This window comes from Pseudonaja textilis, chromosome 6 (genome assembly GCF_049901715.1).
Source record: "Pseudonaja textilis isolate UNSWEBS1 chromosome 6, rPseTex1.2, whole genome shotgun sequence".
NCBI lineage: Eukaryota > Metazoa > Chordata > Lepidosauria > Squamata > Elapidae > Pseudonaja > Pseudonaja textilis.
In genome coordinates, this window is record NC_141995.1 from 23,186,473 (window position 1) to 23,213,949 (window position 27,477).

The 27,477-nt window shown below is 35.4% G+C and overlaps 1 protein-coding gene across 6 annotated transcripts in view; it reads right to left on the reverse strand.

Annotated features, from left to right (window-relative positions):
• Positions 1-27,477, reverse strand: part of DCLK2 (doublecortin like kinase 2) — a 78,051-nt gene that overhangs the window by 40,535 nt on the left and 10,039 nt on the right. For 4 of the 6 annotated variants that reach the window (XR_015744098.1, XM_087936055.1, XM_087936057.1 and 1 more), the window contains exons 3-8: positions 16,533-16,635; positions 15,224-15,328; positions 11,327-11,377; positions 8,765-8,859; positions 7,909-7,981; positions 4,967-5,075 (exon numbers count right to left, since the gene is read on the reverse strand). Coding sequence is in view for 4 of the 6 variants with exons in the window: in XM_087936055.1 (XP_087792181.1) it covers positions 4,967-5,075; positions 7,909-7,981; positions 8,765-8,859; positions 11,327-11,377; positions 15,224-15,328; positions 16,533-16,635 (536 nt within the window). In the remaining 2 variants the exon portion in view is untranslated. The remainder of the gene's footprint in view (positions 1-4,966; positions 5,076-7,908; positions 7,982-8,764; positions 8,860-11,326; positions 11,378-15,223; positions 15,329-16,532; positions 16,636-27,477) is intronic. The other 2 variants (XR_015744099.1, XM_026698136.2) reach the window with 1 other exon arrangement.

The following is a 27,477-nucleotide window of genomic DNA, read 5'->3' on the forward strand; positions in this document are numbered from 1 at the left end:
TCGGTTGTCTTAATTATAAATACAATACTGTGCAATGAATCATAATTTAAATCTACGTTGAAGCTACAGGTTTAAGAAGTGTTTAAGGTAGCATTATTTAGGATTTCACCAGACAATTTTGCTAACCATCTTATGCAGTGGAAACTATGAAGGTAACTTCATTTGAAAATAAAACATTACAGAAGGAATAGATGTTATGGATTGAAATGATGTGTCCAGTTTATATATTACTCAATGTTATCCTTCTTGGCTACAAACAGCCCAAGACTTTCAACTATAATAGAGCCTGCCAATTAAGTGGTAAGATATGAAAACTGTAAAACTGGTTATCATGTGACTAACCCAATTTTATGACCTGTTTTGCAGTGTTCATTAAGTGAATGCTTGGTTTTAAAGCAAATGCTACAGCTGTTCAGCAAACATTGTTAAGCGAAGTCATTGTTTGTTATAGGCACTTTTACCACAGACTGAAACTAAACATCTGTTTTCAGCAAGAATTTAATTCTTTTGTCACATGGCCATGGGAAGTAGCAAGCAGCCATAACTTGGGTCATAAGTGCCTTTGGGGGGATCTGTCTTAACTTAAAATGGTTGCTAAGCAACCAACTATAAGTTGAGGACTACTTGTTCAAGGTTTATAAAGACCAATTTCAAAAGCACACTTTTTAAAAAAGAGTTTTTAAATTTTCATTCTTGATTTATTAAAAACAATACGCACTGAAAATACATAAACAACACTTTCATTATTGAAAGTCCAGTTTTGTGACCGCACAACAAAATTGTGAAATAACTAATTTCAGGAGATGGGAGCAGCAGGCAAGTAGTCTCTCTGCTTAACTAAGATTAAATTAACCTATTCTAATTATTACCTGCTTTTAAGGCTATTTTTCTATCATATCTTAGTCTTCAAATTTTTATTTTTAAACCCTTTACATTTTTGAAATTTTTAATCTACTTTTAGTTATATTTCAGCTATGGTTTAGCTGTATTTTTTTTTTAAAAAGCCCCAGCTGGGCCTCATCTGTAGGACGGCCTTGCTACTGCTTCTTCGTTGTTGTTCTAAAGATCTTACTCCTTTAGCTGGAAGTCTAGCAATGCCTAGCTTTGATGTGATTTCTTTTATCTGATTTATTCTATTTTTATCCACTATTTTTATTATTTTATCATTTTTATTTACTCATGTTTCCTGCTCTGTCGGGAGGGCAGGATCCTTGGTATACTTATGAGGAGCTCTGCCATTGTTTGCAGTAGGACTCATTTCTTCTCGCCTTCCGATTCCTTTTCCTCTGGATTTAGGACTTGTTTCAGTGACTAGACTCTATGCTCTATTACACAGCTCCTCTCTATTGTGCTACTTCATATAATGAAGACAAGGAAAAGGAGCAGATCTCTCACTGATCTGGTTCCTCAACCTTTGCTGAAGCAATCCAAGATTGAGGACTTTGTTTTAGCTCGGCCTCTCGGTTTGAAAGCTCCTGCTCCCTTTTATCTGGCTGCTGCTGGTTGTTGCGATCTTCCAACAGTTGAGGGCGTCGCCCCCCGAGTTGAGAACAAAGGCTTATCTAAAACTATGGCCCTCAATCAACCCTTAAGTGAGCCCACCCTTACAGAACTTTTGGCTCAGCAATGTTTCTTGGTTGCAGAAACCACAGCGACCATTCAGCTCCAGCTTGATAAAATAATTAGTACTTTAAACTACTTAGCTTCCTGGATTACCACTGGGAGCCCTGGGTTGACCGCTTGGCAGCCTGATGCAGCGGCAGGGTTCTCCCTGCCAAGCCTCAGCAAAAGCACTGGCCAATGTAATCCTATCAATAGTTTGAACTTTACATCTTTTGACGCAGTCACCTGGTCTTACAGTCAAAACAGGTGGCTCTCATCATTAATCCCATTAATGGCAACTTACCTCACTGGTAAGTTGTTGTACTTGTGTTTTGGTCTGTGACCGCAAATAAAATAAAATAAAATAACTATTTTCTGCTGTGTAATATTGGAACAATCCATGGAAGTATGATACACTTTCTATGACAGCAGATTATTGTGACCAGTTAATAAAAAGAAACATCAAGAATAAGAATAGTAATAAGCATTCTTTTACTCGGGCATATAGGCTATCAAATCTTGCTCTACAAGCATAAGATCAGAACCGCACATATTGAAGATGGTTGGTTCAGTAGAAGCATAACACTGCTATAAAAGCACAGCTGTGTCTGCCAGGTTGTCATAGTTACAACTGCAGCCAGCTGAGAATGAAAAGGGGGAAAAGACAACTCAATAATATCTTAAGAAAAAAGTAGACTGAATTGTATCAGAGATATACAAGTGGAAGAAATTTGAGCAAATGGCACTGTTTTTTAAACTTTTGTTTAAGAGCTATAAATATGCACATTTCCTCAGATGCTATGATAAATCTTTCTACAAATACCTTGCACTAAGAGAAGCACATTAATTTTATTTTTCTCATGAAAGTATCTTATATTGATAAACAATTTTGTCTCTTTGCAAAGTGATGTCATTTGATTTTACATTGAAAAATTGCCATAACCATTTAAAATCAAGACTTTCCCACTGATGAGCCAAATATTTTTGCTACCTTGTACAAATATGCATAGGCAAGGGTAATTATAGTTGATTCTGTTTTAAACTGTAGCAGTCTAGAAGAACAACATATAGTAAACCCATTTTGTTAGCCCCTGGTATTTTTATATGTCATATAAAAATATTTTTTATCAGAAAGTATAGAAATCTGTACTTTCCCTAAATCTTTTTTAATTTCTGTTATCAAGAATACAAGGATAAGTACTTGGCATAATGATGGCTTTTCAAATATGATACCTGCAACTTTTCTACCTCATGATATCTGCAACTTTCATTTAAATAAAAATAAATATTCAAATAATTGCCATGACTACAAAATTAGAGATGTGTTCTAGCTCAGGGGTCTCCAACCTTTTGGATCTCAGGGACCACCAATCTCATAATTTCAAATCCCATGGACCACTAACATTAATTTTGACTGACAGTGTCTTGCTGACATTGGTGGGAAAGTTGATCCCATATTCCAGAGCTGCTGTAGTCACAGGACTGGCCCTTTGGTCATCCCAGAGCAGCCGCTCCAGTCCATGGCAGGCCGGTGCACCCGGGTGGAGGAGCAGCTGCTCTGGGATGATCAAAGGGCCAGTCCTGTGACTACAGCAGCTCTGGAATATGGGACCAACTTTCCCACCAACATCAGCAAGCCACCCCAGGGCAGATTTCCATCCCCTGCCATTGGTCTTACCTTCCAGTTCCAGCTCACATGGCTCTACTCAAGGTTGCACTCGGCCAAAGGGTGGAGGCCAGCAGGTGGGCAGGGCATGTGGGTGGCGCAGGCTTGTGTTCCTGTGCAACCTGGATTAATTGCTTTGGGGGGAGTGTTTTGGAGGAGGAACAGTTCTCTACAGACCACAAAAATTTTCTCACAGACCACCAGTGGTCCCCGGCCCACTGATTGGCGACCACTGTTCTAGCTAATAATTTATTTCTTACCAAACAATTAGAAGCAGTTCAGAAAAAGAGCTATGCTCCTCAAGAAATACAAATAGGCTCCCACTATAAAAAAAAATAGGCTCCCAGTATAACCAATTATAGCAACTAAAAACATTTCAACCCCAAGTCTATTGTTGTTGTCTATGCTTCCAACTTATTTTTCCAGTTATTACCAGTAGTATGTATATTGGACACATCATTTTAAAAGATAAATTTCATCCTTTCCTTTTGTTTTTAAATTTACTTAGCATATGTCATATCATATATGGACTTGCAATATATATTAACATTTCATCTAGATTTTAAAAACACAATAAAATATGAATGTTAAAAAGCCCTTATAAATGGAAGAACACAGACATTGACATCTCCTAAACTCCCCTGAAGATGCTACCCAACCTGGTAATGAAACCTTCGAAAACCAACCCACAAGCTCATAGAATGACCCTCCACACTCAATTTTAAAAAGCTGTATAATCAGGTACCTCTCATATCTGTGGAGATCCCAGTCACAGTGAGGGGAGGATACTATGCTCCATTTATACAGTGAGTCCCAGCAGACACCATGCATGTGCAGATCTTATTCAGGATTGTCCATAGCTGGCATGGTACTTCAGAACCTGATACGTAGGTTCATTTATGTGTGTTCCTATGTCTGGACATTCAGCAGCCCATTTGGTCTTCCATTGAGAATCAATGTTAAAGTTGTTGAGCAGATGTTGTGCTAGTGCCAGTGAGGACTTCCTGGATCTGAGCCTTGTTTTTAAACAAGTTTACCTTTATAGTTTCCACTAAAATCTCTAGTTTCCCCAATCTCTTGTGGAATTCACTATCAAAGAAATACTTCACAATGACTATACAACAGGAAAATGGTGTTTCCTATCTTTGCTAATAAAGCTACTGATGTACTGAACATTCCCATTGCTCTTACCATTTCTCCCTTAGATGATTGATTGATTGATCAATTTCCATAGCCTACCATTTCAACCAAGTGACTCTATTCAAGCAATATTTTTACCAACCCTTTTAAGAATGAGATTGAACAACAAAAAAGTGAAGCAGCTAGAAAGACGGAACTGCATAGAATATCAAGAGAATAAATTGTACAGTTTGACTAATACTGAAAACCTAAAGTTTCTAGTGCTAATAAAACCCTTTCAAAGTTTCCTACTAATCACTGCATTAGTATATATAATTCATTATCATAAATGGCATTATGCTTCCCCACCAAAGGTAAATAGATAATTTTGATAGTTATCATCACATGCCAAATAATAGTTATGAGAATATTAGAGTGGAGATTTCAAGTTTTCTATCAAGTGCCAGAAAGAAGGAAGAGCCCTTAAAGTTCTTCTTGAAATCATAACAATTTGCCTCATTGTTCATTCTAAAGCTGCAATTAAATAATGGGACATATCTAGGCAATATCCTTGCTCACCGTTCTATGCATTCCTTTACCACTGCAAAATTACCATCACCAATCACCTTTCCCACTTTGTACTTTTCAAGAATGGTAGATGTCTCAGAGTACTTGTTTCCATTTATACCTTCAAGATACAGAAAGGTAAATGTTAGAGAAAATACAAACAAATGCTATAAAATATACATAAACAAATCCAAATAAAATGAATCCAAAATGGAAGAAAAAGTTTAAATAAGGGTCATCCAAGCTGATATTATTGCAATTTCAGAAGGGAATCTCTCAAAATATGTTTCTATGCTGCATTTTCTCAAAGGCTGTGTAACTCTTTTACAGAAAATGATGGTAGATTTGAATAAAATAATGTACCAAAACAATGGGGTCTCTCCAGTTTTTTCCCAATAACTTTATTAACATTTTAAATAAGACATGTAAATACAAGAAGTAATAGTTAGAAGAAAAAGAAGAAATAAAGACAGGAAAGATAAAGCCAAAAGTAAAAAAAAAAGGAAATAATGAAAATATAAAGGAGTAATTTCTGATTATCTTTTGCAGCAGTTAAAATTTTTAAATGTAGATTAACCTCTTACTCTATATTTTTCTATATTCTATTTTTTTCCTAATCATCAAATCCATATATCATAAATTCATTTTTTTCTATTTCATGCAAAAAGTTGATGAGTGGTTTGCAGGCAGCATTAAACTTAGTTAATATATTTTCTTTGATCAAAGATGTTCTAAAATGAAAGAGATTGCGTTGCTTTGCTTTGCTTTGCTTGGATTTACAGCCCCTTCATATTTGCAAAGGCCACAAGAAGCTTCTTCTGCACATGTGAAGCAGCTGCACCGAAGTTACTTCCATTCTTGCTAAAGAAATGTTATCTTAGAACTTTGCAGCATGACTTGCTAAAATCTTGAAGCCTATGAAACTGGAGAAATATGTGAGGATATTCCCACATCACAAAAGCCAGAGAAGGCTGTGATCCACAGCCCTTTTAAAGAATTATGCCTTCCAGATCGTATTTAGAGAAATTGCTCTTTGCTGCACTGTCTTTTGTATTTTAGGATATTCTCACTGAAGCTGGAGTGTTCTCCAGCACTTCCTAAAGCCAAGAGTACCTCCTTAGAAACTGTTGGCTTTGCAAACGACAGAGGCCAAAGAAAGCTTGAAGACTACAGGAAGTTTTTCATTGCAACAAATAAAGAGAATTAAGTGACTTTTAGAGCACAATTTTCTTAAATAAGTTCAAACTAAGTTGCATTGCTCAATCTTATTTTCTAAAATATTCCAAATAGAGTCAGGTTGGTGCAGTGGTTAAGGCATCAGGCTAGAAACCAGGAGAGCACATTCTAGTTCTGTCTCAGACTTGAAGCAAGCTAGATAATCTTGGGTTATTCACTCACTCTCTCTCAGTCCTAGGAAGAAGACAAGGATACGCTACTTCTGAAATCTTGCCAAGAGGACTTCAGGGACTTGTCTAGGCAGTCGCCAGGAATCAACACTGACTCGAAAACACACACACATACACACAGACACTCACACACACAGATTTAATTTGCATACTGTGATTTTCTTGTAGTCTTCATTAATTCAAAGCCCTTCTGAAGTGTTAGGGATAAAAATACAGTATATCTGAACATCCCCTGGGATGGAAAGGGATGTTGTAATGCAATACAAAATAGATAGATAGAAGAACTTTATTTTCATTGTACAAGAAAAATCAAAATAAATTTAAATGTTTGTTAATAAAAGAACATGTAGATTTTTTATTTTATAAAAGTGGAAATGTAGCCCAATTCAGTCTTTGCCTAAACTTTGCTGAATGTTAATATTATACCTACCTGTTGTATTTTATTGAACAGAAACAATAAAGGATCGTGTTAATATTTATATGAACATTTATTTTCTTTAAAGGGACTACAGGGTCATAAAAAGAGATTTTTATACACTTAATAAAGTATATAAATAAATGTATTATGGAAAAGTTTATATATGGTTACAGGACATAGTTTTAGCCTCCAAATAACTTTTTCTTTGACCACCCATTTACCATATTTATTCTTTTTATAGACTGTGTGTGTGAGAAAGAGAGAGTGTGTGTTCATGGGTATAAGGTAATTTATTTATTTATTAATCAGATTTGTATGGTCAACCACCTCAAAGTAAGGTGAAGCAGCATACAACAAGCAGAAAAAGAAGAAATATAGAAAAATAAAAATCACATTAAAAAGCTCAATCCTATAAATCCTATAAATACACAAAACTTAGGCACAGAGAAGTCACCTTAGCAATGTACCCATCTAAGCATCTCTCTGGTTCCCTGAGACCACCAGGCCTGCTAACATAACCAGGTCCTGTAGACCTTCCAGAATATCAAAAGATTAGAGGTAATCTAATTTGGGGTAACGAATGTTCCATAAATTAGGTACCACAGCAGAGAAGTCACCTATCCAAGAACCCACCAAATAGCAATAGCACTTAGACTTATATAGCGCTTCACAGTACTTTACAGCCCTCTCTAAGCATATTGCCCCCAACAATCTGGGTCCTCATTTTATCGACTCAGAAGGATGGAAGGCTGAGCCAATCTTGAGCCTGTGAGATGCAGATCCATAGCTGGTGGTACCCACTGCATAACTTCTTTGCCAGATTTAATGGGGCAGGGGTCATGTAATCAGGGAGAGGCAGTCCTCAGATAGCCCAATCCCATGTCATTAGGTAACACCTCTAAACTAGGGAATAAAAACAGGTTATCTATAACAGGAGGACTCTAATTACAATATTATAAATCAGTGTTGCTGCCAGTCATCTTTAATTTATATATACATCAGATTATAATTACATTTAATTAAAGTTAGGCAATAGCATTTAATATTTCTAGATTATAATATCACTTACATGGATATTTATCTTAAAAATGACCTGAAATTACTGCTAACATGCCCGATTGGATTCTTACCTTCAGGACTCAGGGAAGGAGATATTTCAGGCACACCATTTACATTAGAAGAAGATTCACAAGGAGGGAGAATCTGTCAGTAGATAAAATAACTAATGCTATGGCAATAACATACATCAAAATCATACTGCAAAAACAAATTGAAATATTTAATATGCATTAAATATTAATAACTGTTATTTAATATTTCTGAACTACAGTTTCAGTCATCCATCAAATGTCAAATAAGATTTTATTGGCATTCTCTAACAGTCTTTATATTTGTTAATACACGAGTCTAGCTTAGTTTCTTAGGATCAGATAAATTTGCTACATACATACTGTTGACTGTAGGTGGCAATCCCATTTTTTCTTAAAGCATTATCATATACTTTTATCAATAAACATACTTAAACCTTTAGGCTTCTTGAACAGGTAACCCTGAAAATCAATGGGACTTAAAAAACTAATTAACTAATCTAAATTTCACTTGTGGCAATGGGTCCATTTTGAGTATTTCGGGACCCAAACAATAAGCCATATTTTTACAAGATGATTTTAACAGAAAGAACCACAACCAGAAAAGACTAATAGAATCATAGTCTTGGAAAGACTCTTTAAGTCTAATCCAAATGAAGGTTGGATGTTGGTCTAATTTGGTTATAGCCAAAAATCAATCTGCCATGCCAGCTATTGAACTACTCTTACTGTAAGGGATTAATATTCAATTGGAATCTGGGTTTTAAATCTAAAACTTAATAATAAATTTAAATCTAATAATAATTTATAATTATGGCATCAGTATTTCAGATGTAAATAAATATCATCAATGCCACCTAATATTTTTATGAAATAGATGAAATTACATAAAATATACCTTGAGTCCCCGAAAACTTCCAGGACTTGTTGGTGAGGAACTAGATGATTTTGTTGATTTAGGAGTAGAAATCTGGCTGCTGGGGGCTCCACTGACTTATAAAAAAGAAGAGAAATGAACATGTTATGCAGTAAAGTCAAAGCTGGAGTTTTAGTAAAGAAGTGATGGTTTCAGTTTATCTATATTAAGTGTCTGGAAATACCTCTCTGGTATTAAACCACACTATGACAATTATAGTAAGTTCAACAAGATACGCTATCAAGGAGCTGTTAAATCTCGTTCCTAATGCTCGTGGGTTTTTTTTTTTCAAAGAACTCTTTATTTTTTTTCAATGGTTTTCAATGGTTCAACTTTTTGTTCTCACAAAGAAATCTCTTTTCCTTAGATATCCTTAGGAGTTGATAAGAAATTATTCCTTGGTATGTCAATTCAAGCATCAGCACAATCTTTTCTTTCCATTTACATAGTCCTCAACTTACAACAATTCATTTAGTGACTGTTCAAAGTTACAACGGCACTGAAAAAAGTGCCTTATGACCAGTTTTCATAGTTATGACCTTGGTAGCATCCCCAGGAACATGTGATCAAAATTCAGATACTTTCTTAATGCATTTCTTTGAAAATGTATCTTTGCATTATAATTATCTTTATGCTTTTCTTTTCTTTTTTCTTGTAATTGATTGAAAAACAATAAAAATAAAATTTAAAAGGTCAAACAAATCCATTTGGGTGTGGATGGCATACATTTGTAAATAAAACAAATGCACAAATAATACATCCTTTATTAACTGGATTCCCTAAGCTTTTTTGTAATGCTTCATCAGACTCTTATCATGTACCAACAATAGCTTATTTATAAGGTGTCTGAACATAGCAACCACACTCCCAACGATATAATTTATGCTTTAGTGTTTTCATGAGTTCCCAGAGAGAAGAAAATGCTGTTGGACCCACACTGTTTTCAACTATAGTTCAGTTGCTTTTTTTAATGAGTCTGTCAACTAGATATTTAGTTTCCATGGAAATCCTTGTAACAACTTAGATTTGAATTCTGTAAAGAATATCTATAATGGGCAACAGAACATTCACTTAACAGGTGTTTTGTGAATATCTGCAAGGATGAATATGCCAAATGAGATTTAAAATAAATAAATAAAAATACATACACAAATAAATGTCTTTAATATTTTCAACCATCATGCATGCAGAGAATCTAGCCTTCTTTCTCTGAATTAACAGCATTACATTTCACAATGATTAAAAACAGGTTTCCCCACCTTGGCATTTTTCAGATCTGCACACAACACACAGAATACTCAGACAGAATGTGAGGTAACTGGGAATTTGGAGAGCTACAGTCTACACACAACTAGAAAATTCATTTTATTTTTAGACCAAATTTGCAAGTCTATGTACCTTCTTCTAAGCACCTCTATCTTTATCAAGCAAGTTGCAGACTGTACAAGTTCTCTGTATCTATTGGGTTCATAAAATAAAACAATAAGTAGCTTACTCTTTTTGCATTTACAAATAGCCAGAATTGAATTTTTAACTTTCCTAATCATCAGTCAGTTTTAGGAGTCTGGAACAGAGCCAATTGGCTGCGTTCAGTAGGACGACTCCAAACAGCATAAAATATAAATTGTCAAAAGGAAAATCTTCTGAAAAACATCCTTACAATTGGCTTCAAACAGGTGTGAATGATGAATCCACACAATATAAAAGCCATATTGCAATGGAAGACAAGGGAAAAACAATCAGGGGATCGTGAGATACCAAAACAACAACCACCACCCCAAAAGACACTAATATGTATGATGAATATTTTTTTCCTCTTATTTGAAGTGTAGAGTTTTCATATTGTTCTGAAAGTTGCTTATGCATAATACTTCAAAACTTGGAATCATATCACTCAATGGCAGAAACCAGAAACTGGAAACCATTTCATGGAATACCAAATTCATGTTTACCAGTTCTTCAGGTTAACATAGATAAGAACTATGTAAGTGAAGATGAAATTGGCCATGCATTATCCTAACCTAGAAATGAAGGAAAATTTTCCTTTTCTGTAGTTGATATTGAAATGTAAATCAGACTATTAACTTTTCACAAGGCTAATAAATACTTTTACAGACTAGCATCTTTCACAAGTTGATTTACAAAACTATACTGTATTTACAAAAGTCTATTTATAAACCTATATTGTATACTGTAAGCAAAACAGTTAATTTGCTGCATTCATCAAGACCTTGGAAGCCACTATAGTTACTCATATCAACTGATAGATCTACAAATCTCTAACACTAATTAACAGGACTTTCATTTCTGACATACTTTTCTACATAAGCAAATTATAAAATATGCTTTATGTTAATATGATATATGCAACTATTTTCCAAGGCCTTACAGAAAAGGGGAGTAAGTCCATCAAGTCTTAGTCTTGCTAATCATAAAATGTATAACGTAATGTATAATGTATAAAGGAATAGATCAACAGAAAAAGTAAAATTAAAAACGTAGGAGAAAAGATGGTGATATGAAGCCATAGCATGAATGGCTCACCTGGGGATTTTGCTGAAGAGCATGTACTGGAGTAGTGACCACCCCTCTTTACTGTACTCATTCAATTGATAAAAAAGAAAAAGAAGAAAGGTTATTCATAGGCAAGAGAAAACGACACACAGAGAGAAGGGGAAAATTCAACTAGTTGTTTTCTAGCAGAGATATGATAAACTTAAATATATTACCACAGACATCACTTAAACTGACATAAAAACTCACTAAACTATTGCAAAAAAAAAAAGAGCAGGGATGCAAAATGTTTTAAATCTGAATTATTTCAAGTTGAAAGTAGTTGATTACAATTGTGAAACAGAAACTTTCAAGCATTTTTAAAGTGCTTCAAGCATAACCATATTATGGGAAAGGTAAGGAAGTTAGTTTGAGATTAAGTTAAAAGTATGAATTTAACAGAGCATACATACTTTCTGAGGAACAAATTTAATTACTATCTGTTTAATTTTATTGTCATACAATACTGATGCTACATTGTCAAGCACATTACATTATTTATCACCTTGCTCCTTACACTTGAACTGCAGAGTGCATATGATACTTTTTATATTTGTCTTGCTTGTTACCTGAGAACTGCCCTAAGTCAGCCACCAACTTCTTAAAACATACTATAATCATGGTAGTCTTGTGTTTACATTCCCCACAACTTCTGACATTGGAAAGCTGTTGCGTGCACATTGTTCCCCACAACTACATTCAAAGTCAAAATGTCTGTAAGTAATACATTGATTATCTGAACCTGCTATTCAGTTTCTGTTGAAGTTTGGTTAGGACAAAATCACCCATAGTTGCCCAAATTGGTGACTTCTTTCAGAAAAGAGTCAGAGAGAGTGTGACTGTTGATTCTGATTCATTTCATCAGTATTTGACCACCATTTCCAATCGATAAAGTGGCTTGCTCTACAATGGTCACTTTCTTACTTGAAGGGGCAATCTTAATAAATACTATTTTGTATCCTGACAAGGTATATATCCCAGCAGCTCTGTTGTACAAACCACATTTTTGCTTTATATGAAACTACTGGCGTTGGTTATTATAGGTTCTGAAGCTGGGTATTGCCAATGAGCCATGGTGGCACAGTGCTTAGAGTGCAGTATTGTAGGCTACTTCTGCTGACTGTCAACTGCCTGCAATTTGGCAGTTGAAATCTCACCAGGATCAAGGTTGACTCAGACTTCCATCCTTCCAAGGTGGGGTAAAATGAGGACTCAGATTTAGGGGAGCAATATGCTGACTCTGTAAACCGTTTAGAGAGCTGTAAATCACTGTAAAGCAGTATATAAGTCTAAGTGCTATTGCTAATATAGAGATTTATTAATTAAATTTTATGCCACTTCATTGTTAAATGAGTTATGATGGTTTAGCTTTAAAAACCACTTACATAAAACAATCATAATAATTCATTAGTAAACTATAACATTACTATTAAAATATGAACCTCATAATCAAAGTAATTACTAAGTGTTCTGGATGACAAAAAAAAATGTTTGGACATGTAAGTTTTAGCAGCTTTTTTGGAAGTCAGAATGGGGGGGTACCCAGGATTTCTATTTAGCACGGGAATATTCCAGAAAGTTAGTGTCATGACAGACACTAACAGATTTCTTCCTCTTCGTTGAATGTCCAGTGAGAAGTAACTTTCAGTATACATACCTGGTATACTGCTTATGGCATTTAGTTTGAAGTAAATAGTTCTATACCTATCTGGATTCAAAACCACATAAGACTTTTTAGATCAAAAAAATATCAGATTTTATACTGAGCCCTGTTTGATTTTATACAATGGTTCTTGCTTGCCAAAAGGCACTCTGCACCAACTGCAGCTTCTCAGCAATCTTTAAAGGCTGTCCTATCTAGAGCACGTTGCAATAACCTGTGTAGAAGAGGTCAGTAACGTGAGTTCTACCAGAAAGGCTTGTTTCTCCAGGAATGGTCAAAACTGGCACAACGGCTCATTCTAATTATAATCTCCTCCTGCCTATATTTCTTCTATTCACATTCTCCAGGCCTCAGGTCAAGACTTCTACTGTATCAATGGCTGATACCAAGGTACAGGTGAATAATAATAATAACTGCAGAAAATCACAAAAATATAAAGACCTGTATATAGAAGTAGAATGACTATGGCAAAACAAAGGTAATACCAATGCTAATTGGTGCCCTGTGTGCAATTCTAAAACATCTAGAGGACTACTTAAACATCATCAGAATTGACAAAATCACCCTCAGTCAATTGCAAAAGGTAGCTTTCAGGTAAATATCATGTTACAACTAGTTGCTTAAGGACCATTCAAAGTTACGATGGACTCAGAAAAAGTTACTTATGAACCAAGCTTGAAATTACAACTGCCACACCACCCTTGTGGTCACATGAATGATTTATAGGCTCTTGGCAACCAGCTCACATTTGTAGAATAACAGAGTTGGGAGGGTTTTTGGAGGTCTTCTAGTCCAACCCCTGCTCAAGCAGGAATCCTGCTTCTTCCTAAAAATCTCCAGTGTTGGGAGTACCCATAACTTCTGAGGGCAACTCATTCCACTGATCAATTGTAAATTTCTCATTAGTTCTAGGCTGGTTTTCTCCTTGATTGGTTTCCATCCATTGCTTCCTGTTCTGCCTTAAGGTACCTTGGAGATTAGGTTGACCCCCTCTTCTTTGTGGCAGCCCCTTAGATATTGGAACACTACTAGTTGCAGTGTCCCAGAATAACATGGTTGTATTTTGCAAAGTTTTTGCTGTGGTTTTTTTTGGGGGGTGGGGGGGAGCCCATTGGATAAGCTGGATTTGGACTTATGATCATTTAACAACCATGTGATTTATCTAAAAACTGAAGTTAATTATTTCACATCCATTGTAAAAATGGAGTTAAAATTGTGTCTGGTCATGTGGTAAGTCAACTTCTGACCACAATGACTTATAAGCAAAATTCCAGGCTCAGTTGTGGTGGTAAGTCAGTGTTACTTGTACTTGGAACTGTTTACATCTTGCAGCAATACCTTTACACCATGAAAGAACATCATTTGCTGACACCAGGTCCTTGGGAAGGACTCAGTAACGAGTTAAAAATGCCAAATCAGTTTGAATATCTGGCAGACTCTGTGACCTACCATAAATTAAATTAAACTTATATGCTGCCCAAATCCCAGCAATTCTGAGGGGTTTACCAATTGTTAAAAACCTTTAAAAACAAGGCATACATAATTAATACAAAACAGCACATGCTAATTACTTAAAAACCAACCACCATCATGTACTAACACAGTATAGCCTGCCAGACCATCCACCATGAAATTTCCAACTATTTTTCATTCTTCTCAGTTACCAGCATCCCTGACTTTTTCCCTGGTCTCCCACCCTATTTTGTCTCTCTATGTACCAAAACACTTTTAAAAAGCATGTTTGGGGTCAGGCATTGGCCATATAAAACAGTTGTTCGATGCATGGAACAATCTGTGCATGTAATATTTGGCATATCGTTTGCTCAGATTTTTAGTGGTTTAAAGGTTGTAAGTTGCTTTGCAGGAACTTGGTAGAGCACTTGGTTCTTAAATGCCTTCACATGTTCCTTGCCTTTAGTGAAAAAGGCAATGATCACAGTTTCTTAGGGTTCCTCTATGGAATTGCCTCCTTTGAGATGCTGAAATGTTACTGAACGTTTAAACATGAGTTAAGCTTTATTATTTGTTGCAGCACATTACATGTTTTTTCATATGGTTTCAGAGGTATTTATTCCTTGTTTTATGTATCATTTTACTTATTGTACTGGCAATTTTTGTAAGTTTAAATGTTTAGCCTCTAATTTCTGATTGCTTGATTCTACCATGGGGGTTGAGCCATGTATGAAAAAAACAAAGTTCTAAAGAGTTGTCCTGTTTTCAATTACCTGAAGCTGGGGACTTGCTTCGACGTGAAGGCCCAGGACTTTTAGATCCAGAATACCTTGTTGTTCCAGATGCACGGGAATAAGATGATTTCATAACACGGCATTCTGCAAACGACACAGATGGATGATAGAATGAATATTTTCAGTGCACAACCACTTCCAAAACTTCAACCACCCACAAAGCAGAGGTGGTATTCAGCAGGTTCTGACCAGTTCTGGAGAACTGGTAGCAGAAACTTTTGAGTAGTTTGGAGAACCGGCAAATACCACCTCTGACTGGAGATTTTACAGTATCCTTCCCCTGCCATGCTCACCAAGCCATGCCCATAGAACCGGTAGTAAAAAAAAAAAATTGAATCCCCCACTGGCACAAAGCTAGAAATTCCTTAATAGTTATTACCAAATGAACAAAACACAGTTGCCAACTCAGTGTGTTGCAGTAAATCTTTCCCCAAGTTGTTTTAAATCTACATTTGATCAAACTGACTTATTAGTGATACTGTAAATTAAGAGACTGGAAAGTAAATTTATGCTTTTCTCTATTATTGTGGGCATATTAACTGTTCTATTAGTACAGTACACAATCTTTTTTTTTAAATCCTGTATCAGAGATGAGTGGGATATTGTAATGTTTTGGTGGATTGCTACAGGAGTTGTTCCAATCTGGTAGAGTTTCACTTGTGCTGCATTAACAAAACTATGGTGTATTATGCACAAAAAGCCTACAGGATCATGTTGGCACCAAAATAACTTACTGAGATGAATTGATGAGAATAAGATCAGAGGCATCATGTTCTGAAATTCCAACAGTATATTCTTCAAATTCCCCCTTGTATGTGATTTGGAAGTGGGGTTGTGCCTTAGTAATTTACTAGAAAATGAGTCTGTTCAGATTTAAAGCATCTAAACCTGAAGCTGATTAAATGCCCTAAACATTAAATCAACAGCCAACCTGCTATAAATTGGTTAGATCTTAAATAGTCCAATGATATAACAAATTTAATAAATAAATATGCTTGTGTATTCCGCCAGGGTGTGATCAGATGAGTTACTTTATAAAAGGGGTGTCACACTTGTGTTGTCACAGCAGTGTCACACGATGTATCATGACTTATTCCCCTTTGCTAACCCAGGTGTGGGCGTGGCCAATGTATGACACATCAGGCTCACAGGCTGCAAGTTTTACAGCCTTGCTCTATAAGAATGGATGATATATTGTGTATATCATGATCAACCAGTGAGTTAATACATACAAATGGCTTAAATGGATACTTATAATTCATCAAGCGTTTTAGGTGTGTATGCTTACCACTATGGTCCAGAACAAAATCATCTTGAGCATAACGGTATTTTTCAGGTCCACAGGCAATAAAAACATCATCATCACCAAAAAAGTCTTGCAAGCAGGTAACCTTAAAAAAAAAAAGCAACATGTCACAAGGGGCCATCAGAGACTGAGAAGCAGAGTTCACATGATGCATTTATGATCTGCCTTGCATAGGTAATTACTGTTGCTTGTACCACTGAAAGCTAAACACAAATAGACAATGAATGGTAGTACAATTTCTATTTTTTTTCTACTACCTCAATGTCATGACTGTTAGGAATGTAAGTCACCTAACAGTTATTTGGGTTGGAAATATACAAACTAGGATAGACATTTTAATACTGTATCTTTAAGAGCATGCTAAAACTGTAATTGGGTGTGGTTTCTCAAACAGCCATAAGATGGAGCCAGAAACCTGGGTTGTTTAGTCTCAGAAGAGAGTGTGAGTGAGTCTCTGTTTCCTTCTGTTGGACAGTATTGCCATTCCTCCTAATTGACTGTTATTCTTGGATTTGATGTAAGTCTGTTACTGAACTGTTTTTGATACTGGACTTCGTTAGTGGATTATCCTTGGACTGAAAACTGACTGGTTTAACTGTGAATGATGTGGACTGTGTTTGAACTTGGCTTAAACGTTTATTGGAAGTAAAAACCTACATTTACTGTACAGTATATCTGTGTGCTGTGTATGTATTATTCAACATTACTCTCATTACGTCTCCCTGTATGCGCTCATTCTCCAAACGCAGAATTACAATGACTCTGGATGCTATACACGAATCTCAACAGTAATCTTAATATAAGAATAATCACATCAATAAAAACTATCAAGAACAGGTAATGGATGACATCCTTCTACTAAGTAGCACAGAAGGACCATTCCCAGTGCAGCCTATTTATTCCCAGCATAATATATTCCATAGTATTGGGGTTCCGACTCTTCTGACCCATATACTCCCTCACTTCTCAAGAGGACAGCACCCTGAGAAAGCCCTCTCCAATAACCTAAAAGGAAAAGAAGACTCATTCTGGATAAGGAAATGCTTAAAGTAACCCAGTGTCATCCTGCACAAGGTTTTATAGGTAAAGCTCTTGGACTTGGAAGCAGCAGAGCACCAAAAAAATAAGTGTCATTCTACATTTCCAGAAAGAGCATATTTTACAGGTCTAACCATGCAGTAAAAGGTTATGAGTTACTGCCATTAGCATCTTCTAGTCAAGGTAGAGCCCTTACTGGTACTTCCTAGCCATAAACCTGTTTCCATATTTTTTTGCTCCATAAGATGCACATGATCATAAGATGCACCTAGGTTTAGAGGAGAAAAACAAGGAAAAAAATATCAGGCGGAGCCTGAGAGGACCACAGATAGATGTCCTCTCATGTGCCAGCTCCACCTATTGACTCCTGCACTGTGCAAAAGACAGAAGAGGCAGGCAATGACAAAGACAGAAGAGGCAGGGTTCAGCACTGTAAAAGGACCCCGCCGTCGCAGCCCGGCTGCTTTTCACCAAAGAACCGGCACTGATGTCCAGACATTTCCACCCATTTTTTTTGGTGGGGGGGAGTGTGTCTTATGGAATGAAAAATGTGGTAATTGATGTAGAATAATAGTGGTATGTCACTCTTAACGGCTAAGCAGTCTGGCAACTCCACATAAATATTAAATAACATTAGGAAGAAGACCTAGCTCGGAAGTGTGACACATTAGACTAGAACAAGCATTGGCTCTACCTTTCTTCTCCTGTGACCACTGGATGGGGCTACCCAGTCACTGCAACATGGTACCTCCAGCCCCTAGTCCAGAAGCATACCATGGTTTTTGGTATCAAAAGCTTGTTGAGATCTAGTAGGATCAGAAGAAGTGTTCTCCTTTCATCCAAATGTCCTGATGGCCACCTACTTCAGGATCCAAAAACTTGGGAAATAATTTTTTTATGGTACCAATAAAGTATTTTAATACATGCCAGGTTTCATGTTCCTCCACTAATAGATTGAATTTTGTACAGATTAATTAATTAGCCCCAGTCAGAATTAATTAATTAATTAGCCCCAGTCAGAATCTAAGATATTCAGGAACCAGCTACAGAAATGTTATAGAAGATGAAGAAGACACGATTAAACTTCATTAAGTGACAGTTATTATTGAACCAACCTGGATTATAAGAGACTCAGTGAATGACAAAACAGGTCTAACCAATAGATTTCACTTTCACAAAATAGTGACAGTGCTAGAGGTACCAGAATGTATATTTTATAACGTATGTTAGACAAATTCATGAAAGCTACAGATAACTGAATACACATACACAGATATCTTTTAGGATAAAATGTTTTTGAAGGATGACTGAAAGAAATATAATATCATCCAATATGAATGCACTATAAAATAAATGTTACTTAAAGCAAAGTTTGATCTATTATTCATTTAGCTTTCTTAGAAATTTCTTTTACTCATTTTTAGCTGTCTTCTAGCATGCATTTGATGGTATTTGTTTAGAAGCATTCTTACAATTGTCCATGAATTATTGCATAACTGTATGTGGAATTGCCCTTGAGAAGTATTTGGTAATGACAGATAATCAAACCATCACATTGTTTCTTGAGGCTGCCTCCAGAAATTTGATTCATTGTGAAAGATAATTTGACTCAGAACTGGACTTTATCATGTGATTTTATTTAAGAGCACTGAGCATTATGATTTTGCAGAGGACGCCTTGCCCTGATTATTCCTTCACTGGAAGCAAAGCTGATGGGAAGGCATTCTTGATGGCTTCTCATAAGCTTTGTCTTCTGGCAAGGAGAATTGTTTCTACAGTATTTATTTTTACAACGTAGACAAGACCTTTGATGTACAGGCATGCTTTGTCTATGGAGCTGGAGAAATATGCAAAATATTTTCTTGGTGTGTTTTATTTAAAATAAAAATTATAGTTTTAATCATTTATTTTGCAATAGACATAACTGGCAAAAAGGTAGGATGTAACGTAAATCACATAAAATAAACCTCTAAACAGACTAACTGAAATAGCCAACGGGACATACTGAACAGAACTGGAATTACAAACATCCTGCAAGGTAATAAGAAACGTCTTACCATGTTTACGATATTGGGACTCGTTTATGGGAAGTTACACCTTCCCCCCTTCTGACACAAACCCTGGCATTTTAACTGGCATTCTGTATGAATGCTATTGATAATGGCCAGTGATTCCATTTAACTGGCTTGTAAATATTGATTAAATAGGGAATCTAATATGTTTTTAATCCTGTTTTCATCTTACAGAAATTGGAACATTCACAATATGAGCCTTCCCGCTTGTCCAACATCACTCGAATTATACTGGCTTCTTAAAGGCAATCTTCCATTTGCCACCTCTTTATGGAAAAGCTTACACACACACACACACACACATACACACACACACACACCTTTTAATGATTCTAGACAGCAAGTTTACAAATGGAGTGCTACAAATAATTTAATGACTGAGTAAGGCTTTAGCTGCAGCTTAAGCAAGGCTGGGATGATCTCAGGATTTTTATAATAAAGGAGAAAGGGAAGGCACATTCTCCTTTGGTCTGTTCTCATTTAAATGATGAGAGACATTAAAAAACATTATTTAATTGCCTGGAAGTTTTGGAAAGCCTGCACATTGGGCATAATTTCAGCAATCAAATCATAGCTTTTCCATGACAATTTAACCCATGATCATTATGACTAAACAGTAGTCTTTCTCTCCACAGCCCACTGGCAGCAACAATTGTTCTATGAAAGATGAAAAAACTTTCTTTACAAATAAAGAAAAACAACTTTTCCCCAATGATTTCTAAATACAATAAATATATTTGATGCTTAGAGCAATATGTTTTATCTTACCCCATGAAAGTTGAATTTTATTCTAGAAAGGAATTATGAAAAATATACCACTTAATAAAAATATGTGGCTAGTGTGAAGTCCCAGGCTGAAGAGTATATATTTTTATTTTAAAAAATCTATCCAACTCTATCTATTAATACTTACTCTTTAGTAAGCATATTAACACTTCATTCCTTCTGCCTAACAGGGATGTTTGTATTCATTATCCCATGACAATGATAAATACTGGCTGGATTGAAGGAAGGCCTTTGCTGCTTGTGGTAGAAAAATGCTAAAACTATGAATTCTTTTCAGCTTTTTCATGCATAATTGTACAAAGCACTAGAAAGCAGAGCAGTTGTCATAGCAGCTAAATCATGGGAAAGAGCTGGCTGAATTTACAGTAAGACCATCTGTAGGCTGAAATATGCAGCACTGAGCATTCGCATGAATCTATTATCAAGTTCAGTGACAAGCTCTCTCCACCCAACATTCAATTGGCTTGAGCATAACCTCAGCAACAAAAGAGACACAAAAGATAAACATCTACCACTGTCTGCTTTTTTGAAGATAAATTAACTATCAAATTCCCCTCCCCCTTAGTGAATCGGTCTGGCAAGGGAAATACTTAACTCTTTCCTAGCCTGTTTGATCCACAGAAATACAACAAATGCAACAAATTCTTTTTTTAAACAAAGATCTCTGTTGTTGTTCCTTTTTAAAAAAAAATGCCTTAAAAGAAGCTGGCTAACATATACAATATTATTCAACTCATACTTTGTACAACAGCAGAAAACAGATGCTACAGAACAGTTTTTTGTTTTTCAGATTCTTCATCTTCCTGTTCAATCATCTCATACCAATTATATCTGCTGTATGCTTATGAATTAAAAATAGGTATAAGAAAAACACAGGGAAAATGAAGCATGAAGCTGTCTGCAAACACAAGAAAAACAGTATCACAATTTTTAATAAATACATTTATATCATTACTTCTGTTACGCTGAACACAAATCTAAAATTAAATGCTTGAATGCAGAAATAGCATCAAATATGAATTTTATTAATATTATTTCTTTCTCTTCTTTTATTACTTTAAAGTTTTAACGGTAATGTTATATCTGCATTTTAGTTAATATCCACTGCAAATTATAAATCTATTAATTATCCCTGAGTTCACTTTTAATACACTAAAAAGTACAAACCTTAGGATTTTTATTGTAATATTTTTATTTGCTCATCAATTCAGTGTAAAAATATCAGCAAAATATGCTACAATCTACTAAGAGGAGACACGCACAAAGCAAAAATTGTAGCTTAGTGTATACACCAGTTTTCTTTTCTAACAGAATGGCAATGAAAATTCTCAGTGATCCAGGTAGAGTTTTCTGGAATTGGAATCAAGGCAACTGGCTTGTTATCCTCAAAAGATAATCAATGAAGGTATCCTGCTTATTCTGGCCCTGTGGTCGTGTACTGGGCCATTCTCTTGTGTAAAAGTTGCTTGGTTGCTCCAATGTAAAGCTCTGGACACTCCTCACTGAACTGGACTGCACAGACTACATTACTCTTCTTATGTTTTGGTGTCTCATCTTTAGGGAGGACAATGCTCCATTTCAGTGTATTGGTGGGTTGAGAGAACACAGGTTCCAATATCCATTTTGGCTTCTTTGATACACTGGCCGTGTAAGGAATAACCAAGTTCTTCCATTGACTCAGTCTCAGCTCTATCTGCTGATCTTTCCAGAAGCATTTTTTTGTATGTGGTTTAAAAGAATAAAACAATTGGAATTATCTTACAGGAGAATTTTGCTTTAGGTGTGGATTGCAAGAGGCAGTTTCCCCTCAGTAAAATATGGAGAGTGTGGCCCATTAAAAAATCTCACTCCAGATGTTGCTGTAGTTTTTTTAATGTGACATAATGAAGACATATTAAGAACTGCACCCATATTTTCATTCTCATCTATTTTTTGAATATATTTCTGGTAAGCAACTTGCTGGGAAAATGTATTTCTTAACTTTAAAAAGGCTGCAGATTCTGATTTATTTCAGAAACAAACCTTACATATATGAATACTTTGTTTGCAACTTCTATGTATTGGTTGATGCGGAAAGCAATTTATTTTTTCTTCGTTTTCACAATTTTAACTTGTAGTCCATCCAATAGTACTTTTTTAAATGATTAATCATGCTATTAGCATTAACTGAATTTTTAAAAAGTGATTAAAATGGCTAACAGCAATATCAGCAAATTAATATTTATATTTACATGTATGGATTTTTAAAAAAGTCTGTACAAGCAGAAAAGGCTAATGTTCCTGGACATTTTCCCACTAAAAGTAGTCTTCCAGTCATTCTTTAAACATATTCACCATGTTAATTTATAATTTAATATCATAGATCTATTTCTATATGTTCTGGAATATTCCCAACCAGAACAGAGTTTTATTGTACAAATTTTGCTTAGGAAGAAAGGTCACAACTCAATTATCTTAAAAGCTAAATACAAGTAAATCCTGGCTGTCTATTTTTATAAACCTAAGCGCTTGCTTCTAGAGTTCTGGTAAGTGGAACTATTCCAAGCTAGCTACATTGCTTCCAAGATCTAAACATAATAGATTCCTGAATCTGGCACATCTCCAAGTAAATGAAAACAAGGTTCTACTGTTTAAAGACAAATACTGAAGAGCATTCCATCTTTGAAAGGAAAGGAAGCTTCAATGGAAAAGAAAACCATACTCGAGTCCAGATGTGAGTTACAGTAAAACATCAATCAAGCACAGATATTGAAACAACTGTTTTATACAAAATATAATGCTTTCTGTGGCCTTGGATAGTATTCACATTAAGAAAACAGGACATGGGCTAACATTTTGCAAGAGGAAATGCTGTTTGGAAGACAAAGGAAAGGAAGTCTAAGTGTACAGTACACTCACTAATAATTGGAAATGTATGTGATGAGCAATATTACCTAAGTAAGCAATAAGTAAATTATGTTCATTGGAATTGCTGAAATAGAATGTGAGGATAGTTAATAATAATTTGTTACATTCAGACATAGATCTTTCTGCAAGTTATTGCAATAGATGACTACAATCTTTAAGAAAACGTGTCTCATTCTCTAAGTACAATTCAGAACATATATTTGAATTTTAAAGCAAATATTACTGTACTAGCTCGATACCTGTGCTTCACTATGAAACTATGTGGTCAGGCTTAGTTTTTGTGGAGGAAAATAAGGGGAAAAAATTCTGCCTCTGCCTACCAGCATCCATTGGTATTCATCTGGCTAGCATCCTGTCAATGTGTGAGAGAGTTCAGGGCTGTTTGGAAACTGAAGCAGTATTTGCTGTGTGAGCAAGGAGACACAGCAAGGAGCCTGGGCGTGGCTTAGCTCAACTGTTCTGTACTAAAGCTGCTTGGTGCTGTGAAACTAAAACTTAAACCCCTCTCTTCTGCTTGTGTTTTGTATTTGGAACAGATTTCTTTTCAGGTGGGGAGAGGGAATATAACTTCTTAACATCAGAGCATGTTAATAATAATATAGGAAATACTAATGCTCTGATGGTCATTTCAAAAAATCCTTTCTTAGTGAGCACCTAGAAGCCAAGAGGAACATACGTGCCAAATTTCAAGTTTGTAGGCTTTACGGTTCTGGAGATTTTGTGATGATTAATGAGTGGCATTTCGCTTTTATATATATAATGTATCTTCCTGCAGCTTATTAAACTGAAGTTGCATTAACAGCTAAATTATTTTGTGGCTAATAATTCTTTCCCATTAATTTCTTTTTTAAGTGTAATTATGCTGATTTCTACAAGATTTTCATCATAGATTTGATTCTATATAAATCATTAAAGTAGCTTTTCCAAGCTTCTGAGGCAGTTTCAAAAACTGCATGCTTATTTCATTGAACGTTTTTTTTTTCTCAAATCCTTTGCAAAGTCATCTGAAAAAGTGATCCATGATGTAAGATGTTATGGTGGACAATGACAAACATTTTGAGGGAATTTCTTAAATACGCTGGTTCATTCTAACCTGAAAGTACATTTATATATTTCTCTCATACCATTAAAATATCTCTATTTCTATGAAAATTAATATACCTTGTAGATTATATCATGTGAATTATGGAATGCTAGTTCTTCTTTTTTTAAGTGCCTTCCGAAATTTCTAAAAAGATGTTTTTCTAAAGACTTGATTCAGCATACAACAAGGATTGTCACTTCCTGAAGGCTCAGTCTATAACTGCCTAAATGAATGAATGATGAATGAATGAATACTCCAGAAACTGATGTTCCAGAAGACAGCAGTACAAAACAAAACTAACCTTGAAGTAAGACTTAGGAACTGCCAAACTTTAGCAAACATGAAGTGCATGCAAGGAAACCAAATCATCTTTCTGACTTTTACAAGTAAGTGGGGTGGGGGAGTAAAAAGCAAGAGTAGAGATTCTTACTGACTACAGGAAATGTTTAGAAGCTGCAATTTCTTCCAAAGGAAATGTTACCAAGTGCTGACTGAAAGGTGCCTAAACTTTGGGCATCTGCCATTTTCGATACTTTCTTATTTTAAACCAGTAAACAATTGAATGTAAGTAGCAAGTATAATTTAAATCTGTGGGGAAATGTTGTGTATAACTTTTTACCATGTTGAGATTGTGTAAGTTTTTTGTTTTTTGAAAGATACAATTTGACTAGAGTGTCTAAACTTTTTCATAGTATGGTAACATTAACATGCTGACTAGAGATGACTTTTATTGATACAAGGATATTCAATACAGTGTGCCCTAAATTTAGTCAACATCTTCAATGCCTGCTGGAAAAATCTATAATCACACTGAGTAAGATATTCCTAAGATAAAATGGGGCACCATAAATTTATTGTATCTGAAGGGTCCAACTTACATTGAATGATCATATTTACATCCACATGCAAAAAAGAGATTTTAAGAGACTTCTACTGTTGTCTCTATTATATAATGACAATGCATGCAAACATTATTTCATGAGTATCATAGATCACTACTATCATTCTATGAATGACATATTTCAAACCAGCAAAAGCTTATTAACCTTTGCTATACAGCTTTCAATTATCAGAAAAACATATAACTATAATAAAAAGGAAATTGTTCTGATTTCAGTAACAGAAATTCATACTAAATACATTATTTTACTTACCCCATTTCTCTTCCATTACAACCTACACAAAGCCCTAAGTCATATTGACATATATCAAATCAATCTTGATGCTATGTTTGGCAAATTGTCAATGGTGTCGTTCTATACAGAGTGAATTATATGCAGTGATGCATCCATCCTGGACCATTTCAATTGCTCAGTGGTTTTTAATACCATCGAGCATGGTATCCTTTTGCATTGGCTCAGAAGATAAGAGTGGTGAGCATAACATGCAATAGTTCTGTTCTAGGATTGCTTATTGGTGTTGGTGGCAGTGGTGGGCTAGACCAAGCCCTGGGCCTCCTACTTTACATGATTCTGTGGGGTTCTACTCTCCCCACATACTTATTTAACCTATAAATGAAGCCACCTGTCATATCTTGGGTAATATTGGTGCATTGATGATATTCACTTGTATATCTCCATTTCCTAATGACCATCTTTGCCCCTCGCTAATCAAGTGAGGTTGTCAAAGTTTTTTATCAATGTCTACACATGTTTGGGTGGAGAGGAACAGCCTTTAATCTAATCCTAGAAAGACCAAGTTGATAGGGTTTTTAAGGCCCCTGGTCCCGAGGCCTTTCTCTTTTTTTAGTTCTGGATAGAACAACACTTTCCCAGACAGTGCTGCAATGCAATTGAGGAACTCATCTGGAATTTTGGGTTCAGGTGAGACAGGTGGCAATTGTGATCATGAATCCTAGCGTCATCTTGTATACAATTGGACCCATTCCTGGAGGGGGAGGATCTGCTTATGCTTTAGTCATCTCATTATGGACTACTGCAACATGCTCTAAAAGGACTGCCCTTAAAGACAACTCTGAAGTTGCAACTGGTTCAGAATATATTTGTGTGGGAAGGTAAGAGTGTACCTTTGTACTCCCAGGGTATAACATAAGCTGGTTTCTATTAAGTTGACATGCATTTGGTCCTTCTATTGAGCAATGCCATCCGATGGAACCCAGGAAGACTGCTTTTTTCTATTACAATAACTGCCTTATAGAACAATATAATTATCAAAATCCAATCCTGGCTCCAATCCTGTCTATCTTTCAAAAGGTACTGACAATATGGATGCTGTAGGCATTAAGCAAGTCTTTAAAAAAATATTTCCTGGAGGAAATATCAGTTTTTATTTGTTATTTGTCTCAGTGGTATTTTCTTTTTTTAGAAATAGATGTTTTTGTCGTGGTTTTAAAATTTGTTTTAAGCTACACAGAATCATATTGAATTGGGCAGCTATATAAATTGAATAAATAAAGTGCTGTATAGTTTGTATAGTTTGTAAGAAGGAATAGAAAACTCAATAGGCCACGAGGCTAGAAAAGATCAATTTATATTCCAATACCAAAAAGAATGGTCAAACTATCAAATATTGTTTTATATATTTTTTTATTTTTATTTTTTTATTTATAATCTGTTTGGAGGCATATGCAGTTGGATAACCTCAAAACTGAAATAAGCAAGTGAATAAATGAAATAAATTTGCAATTTTATAAGAGGCAGTGGCATCTAATATCACATGGCTAACTTCTAGTGGATGATGAAAAAAGCAAGGGAATTTCAGAAAGATGTGCAAGATCAGTAAGATCCCAGATTACTTGGGATTCTGTAGAGCCTTTAAGAAATGGGTGGATCAACCAGCTCTTCTGCCTTCTAAAGAAGATGTACAAAGGCCAAGAAGCAAGAGTTGGAAGAGAACACGGAAATTTGGAAAATAACCTGAAGAAAAATACAATCCACCAGCCAAGTTCTTCCCCTTCTCTAACTCATGGCCATTGTAGCTTTGAGGCATATAACCAGCGAATGAGGCATAGAAAAAAATATATTGAAATTTAAAGATCAGCGTATATATAAAAGTAAGAAATAAAAGAGCAAGTTTAGTT